At 47.3% G+C, this 5,717-nt stretch overlaps 1 protein-coding gene across 1 annotated transcript; it reads right to left on the minus strand.

The window, feature by feature from the left end:
* Positions 1-2,316: 2,316 nt before the first annotated feature.
* LOC104295394 (transmembrane protein 136-like) lies at positions 2,317-5,377 on the minus strand. The gene is made up of 3 exons (XM_009895150.1): positions 5,353-5,377; positions 3,275-3,478; positions 2,317-2,855 (listed from the first exon to the last, which is right to left on the minus strand). The coding sequence occupies exons 2-3, from the start codon at positions 3,471-3,473 to the stop codon at positions 2,317-2,319; spliced, it is 738 nt and encodes a 245-aa protein (XP_009893452.1). The 5' UTR covers positions 3,474-3,478; positions 5,353-5,377.
* Between the last annotated feature and the right edge of the window lie 340 nt (positions 5,378-5,717).

The raw sequence follows: 5,717 nt of genomic DNA on the forward strand, positions 1-5,717 counted from the left end.
AAGGTGGCTTAGTGTTAACAAATGAAAACACCCCACGAGGTAGGTAATACTGTACCCACTTAATAAAGTGGGTAAGCTGAGGCAAAAAGGCTCCTTGACAGGCCCCACAGCAGCAGCAGAGATGGGAAAGAACCAGCAAGCCCCAAGTAGCCCTTCTTGTCTCCCTTCAAGGCTCAAGAGCCACATCACTGCGCTGTGCTAAATGAGTCAAGTTTCCTTTTCAGGACCAGCTCACCCATCAGTTGGCTCTGCTAATCTGCAGTGCTTTGGGCTCTTCAGGTCTTTGGTGGCAACAGGCAAGGCTCACAGCAGAACTGGCACCTGAGCTGCACTGGAGGCCTGGGGCCGAGGCTCAAAATAAATGGTCATAATAATGACAGCAATAACAAAGGAACAGTGCTTAAGAACACACAGCGAAATAAACACCAGAAGCTGCCAACTGGGAGACAGTTTTTCACTGCAAATGGGACCAGATAAGTAATGCTTTTTTTTCTTCCAGTCAGGTTCACTTTTTTGCTTAAAAAAGGCCAGATTCTGTGCCTCTCACTTCTTTAATTATTAGGCCATAAAATAAGTCTCTCTGAATGCTCACTTTTATAAAGTGACCCAGATCCAATCAGGGAGACAGAAGTGAATTTAAAGCCCAGGGGTCAAGGCATCAATTCAGATGAAGGAGTGCCAAGGTTAGGTCTCTGGCTTGAACAGGGCAGAGGACAGATTTGAAGCTGGGTAGCTCTTTCACCTTAGCCACCAAGTTTTGAAGATGCACATTGGCCACTTTTCAACCAGAAATCCCGATTTCGATGTGAGGAAACACTCTGGTCAAAACTGGCATTTATGGTCCTGGGGAAAAAAAATCAATGCTAGTTTCAAGTGTTTTTCAATCATTTTTCCATAGAGCTTCCAGACATTCACGTACAGTACCCCACTATCCCCCAACACCATGGCAGCCTCTGGGTTCAGATACACTGATCTGAATCTGGGATGACACTTCAAGGGGAACAGAAATACACAGCCTTCAGTACAAACCAGGTTCTGGCCCCTGTTCCCTTTAGATTGCCAAAAACAGCAAGTACAGATTGTTTGCAGATTGCTGCATCAAAACACTCCGCATTTACTGTTCTTGTTTTTAAAACTTACTTACAGCTTGGGGAAGGTCTGACAATCTCAAGGCATGTCGTTTGGTCTCAGGCTGGCTCCACACTATGCCTGCATTTGGATCAATGAGCACAGCAGAGGGAATTCTGGCATTCTGCAGACAAATCAAGGTTTGGTCCATCAGTCAGAAAACCACTTACTGGCAAGTCCTGATGGGGCTTCTCATAACAGAGAGTGTTGGTCACTCAAGGAGCTAAAAGCAGTGTTTGGGGGGGGTGAGCAGAGTTTTAACAGTCAGGGATGAAAAAGAGGGAAAAAGTCAAAAAAGTGTTTCACATTAGGGGCTGTCTTTGGGTGTATTCACAGAGCACCTAGTCCTGCAAGGCGCCAGTGCTGATTAGAGCTTCTGGACACTACTGAAAAATAAGTTATCAATACGTTATTAAATAAGTTATTAAAAGGAATTAGCAAGGGTAGGAAACAACGACCTACCTAAAATACTGTTCTTTCTAGAGTCACACTCTAGCTCAACCACCAAAATCATTTCTCCCAAAGGAAACACAGGGATAATGAACAAAGTGCAGATAACAACCATCATTTTGCATTTATATAGCACCTCTCAAGTAAAGATCTGAAAGTGCATAACAAAGATGGATCAGCTCCATCACCCCCCAGTTCACAGGTGGGGAAATTAGGCACAGAGTTAAGAGTTATGTGACTTGCCCAAGGTCACATAACAAGTTGGTGGAAGAGCCAGGAATCTCAACTCTGATGAAACACTAGAACATGCTTCTTCCTAACAGTACAAAGAATCACTCTAGCTGTCTAGACTGTACAGGACACCGAACATGAAGATCTAATGTTATTTTCTCCTCTCTTCCAAGATTCTACCAGTGCTGAAGGAGTTAGCTACTAACATTACTATTTACACCTGCACTGCTGGACTAGTTATGTTTAGTCTGTAAAATTAGCCCTTCTTTCACTCATATCATTTACTATACTCTTACGTACACACTGAGCCAGCCTCTGTGAGGCCAAACACTGAAGATCCAATGAATCCATGGCATAGCTCCATGGATTTCAATGGAGTTATGCCAGGGAGAAATTTGGCTCCAGAATTGCTAACGTGTGTTGGCTCCTCTCCCGACAGTGGCATTTCAGGCACGATCCCCTTCTTGCCAGATTGTGAACTCAAGGAAGTCTTTACTCAGCATCCAGTCAGTGGTTTTTCAAATGTCCATTAGTTTTCAAGTATAACTCATCACTCCTCCGACTCCTCCAAGCATGGTACTTCTTCATGCTCTTCCTCCTAGCGAAGCGACAGATGCTGACCATGAAAACCCAGGAGACAGCATACATGATGACGCCACCCACCTTAATGTACCACCTGGGTTTGGGAGAAGCAAGCTCACAGTACATCAGCCAGGCCCCCACTCCAATCCGCACTGCAGTGAAGAGGACCACGAAGAAGAAATCCACCACATCACCTGTGAAACTGTGGTAACACCCCATCTCCTTCAGGAACCAGCGGGCCTGCAGCAGTGGGTTAGTGATCTCACTACCAAAGATGACAGCATTGACCTCCGCAGCTGACTCCCCGAGTGCCAATGACGCTGTGATGCCCAAGATGCTCACCAGATGGTGGGCCAGCATTAGGGCACCCTCTGTCTGGAAGTACACACACCAACAAAGGTCGAAGAGGAAGTAGCCCAAGCTAAGGCACAGCACATGTACCTGAAGAGTTGTGTTTGGTGAGCCTGAAACATACAGACACCAGATAGAGCTTTAAAGCATGGAGGCAACGAGCAGGCAAGATCCATGACAAAGAAGGGGTATTCAACTTCAGCACTGGCAGGCTGATATGAGCTTGTACTGATCACAGCTCAGCTGGAGAAGTCAGACAAGTCACAATACTATAGTTGTTAGTCTAACAGCTGCACACACATAACGGCCACACAACGTGATCACACACTCTGCCAGATTGCAGCTGGGGAGGGCCATTACACTAGCAAACAACAATACCAGTCTCTCCATTTCTCTAGTAATCTCCATCACAAAGCAGCTCAGATATTACAATCATCATGCCTCGAGTGGGCTGGATACTGAGGTGGCAGGAGAACCCCACTTTGTGCCACCACCCATTGGGGGACTTGGGACCACAACTTTCATTACTTACCTGGGTGACTCAAAGGCCAGGGACCATCAATAAAGCCAATGTAAGCAGAGAGACAGGTAGCAAGGATGCCATGCGTCAGTGTGACCAGCCTGCAGCTCCATTCATAATTCCGGTGCTTGTAGCGATGGCAGAACCAAGCGTAGAGAGATAGCCAGGCAAGCAGACTGCAGGCTACCCGCAGAGGCAGGGCGAACAGCATCCTGTCACAGGAACAGAAAGACAAAATGCATCAGAAGATTTAGCCTTCGGCAGTGTTATCACAACCCAGTGCAGCATTTCACCGGTAACCATCCCAGCACTGAGCGTACTCTGCTGCTTCCTGATGTTGCTGCTTGCTCCTGACAAGTTTTTTGTGCAGAGGAACTGCAGTTTCTCCGGGGAAAGGCCTACATCAAAGAAGGGTACCCTTGAGAATTAGGGCAGATTCACCATGTGGCCACCATCACACAGGCCCCCACCAGTGTCACCTCAGCTGCAGGAACATGCACTGAAAGCGATGACTTTGTAAGGCAGTGAGTTCCTAGCCTGGCTGAACACAAAACATACCACAACTTGGTAACACACCTTGGAGGACTTTCCCAACCAGTCTACGATACAGGATCTGCTGGGATACAATAGTTCTCATCTGCGCTGCCTGAGGGACAGGCTGAGAGGAGTACCACATCCAGCAATAAGGCTTTGATCCAGAGCTACTCCTGCCCCTTTGTTTTTCTTCCCTTCCCGTGTATCTGCATTTGACAGCTCTGCTTGTGTTGCCCCCCTGACCTACTCATCCTGTCGTGCTGTTTGCTAGCTTGGTTCCTCCTCTCCTGGAACAAAAAAAAAAATATCAAGAAAATCACCAAAACACACAGTCCTTTGCTAGGTTCACTGCTAATCAATCTTCCCAGTGTAGTGACACCAACTACAAATAAGTCAAGAGAAACACAAAGGCATTGCCATCTCCTCCTGCTACTAAATTTTAACCTTCTAGCATTAACACATTTCCAGGACAATTTGGGGGGAAAAAAAACCCTGTAAAATCCCCCGTCCTCCCCATGAAAGCTTACAGTGGAACAACATACAATTAAAGCTTCTTCGTGAGCATATGAGGACAAAGCTCAGATTAGAACAAAGCATCTCCCAGCAAATGGTGATCAGACAGAGCAGCCCACCACCTGTGGAAGCAGCCAAGCACTCACACAGCCAGTGCCTTTCCTACCCCTGGCTGCACTCCACAAATGCCCCCCCGCCACCCCACACCTCCCCTGGGCAAGGCGCTGGATGTTGCCGCCTCTGCACTTCGAGAGGCGTGAGACAAGGTGAAAACCACTTAGCTCTCCTAAACGCAGACTTCATTTCACCTTTTCTGGCACCAAGACCTCCAAATCTTTTTGAGACAAAAGCATTAGAAGCTATGCCCATAAATGATTTTTCAGCAGTATTTCTTTCATACACCTTCCCTTACTCACAGTGCAATACAGAGTCTCTCAAACAAGCAAAAGATATACTGCCAGAACAAAATTACAGCGCATAAACATCTGTGGAGGATACTGCTCTTGTTGCTAAAAGCCTCCCAAATACGTAATACTCCAATATCTACATCTCGTTCATACTTGTAACACCTCTCCATGAAATATAAGATGTGCCTCGTTACTCCTGAGCATTCAGGGAAGTGCATCAAAAGAAGTTGAGTCACGCTCTGGGATACGCAAGTTTCCAGTTGTGCAATAGCAGAAGCGCAACTGGTCCTGCTGGTACCTGCTGACCAGCGCGCTGGATTCACACCCAGGGCTGGGGAACACCAAAAGGACTCCACGTGATGAGGAGTCAGCCTTGCACTGCCCAACCTCCCTGTTTGGCCTGTTGCAAGTATCACCAGGAATGACCTGGGAGGCTGGATAAACAAAACCATTATGGTATAATGGGCCTCAGGAACATGAGGAGATGAAATAAGGATGTGATTAACTGCTCTGACCAGGTGTTTCCATTGACATCCCTGGTACTCGAGGTCCGTACGCATTCAGAGTCAGGGCAGATAAAGCAGGGTGAATTCTGCCGTGACAAAAGGGACTGACCAGCTGGAGAAGGCTGGGGGGGGAAAAAAAAAAAAAAAAAAAAAAAAAGGGGCCATCTTCCAACCGCATATCAAAGCTCAACATTTGTCACTAGCATATGCAGTACCTATTGCACCTGTGAATTATGCCCATCCCCGCACTCTAGAAAGGGCAATATCCTTTTAAAACCGCGGTAATTACCGTAACGTTTGTAGCACAGGTAGCGAGGGGGTCATGGACGACGGCAGGCTCTACAGCAGTTAGAGGTGCCTACACACCTAGTCCAGAACAGCCCTGCTCTCCCCGAACGAGCTATAAGAAACCAGACGGGGGCCTGCAGCAAGGCGCCGTTGCTTCCATCGTGAGAAAATGGAGGAGCCCACCCGAGGTGCCGCAGCCCGCCCGCC

This window comes from Charadrius vociferus, unplaced genomic scaffold (assembly GCF_000708025.1).
Source record: "Charadrius vociferus isolate BGI_N301 unplaced genomic scaffold, ASM70802v2 scaffold751, whole genome shotgun sequence".
NCBI lineage: Eukaryota > Metazoa > Chordata > Aves > Charadriiformes > Charadriidae > Charadrius > Charadrius vociferus.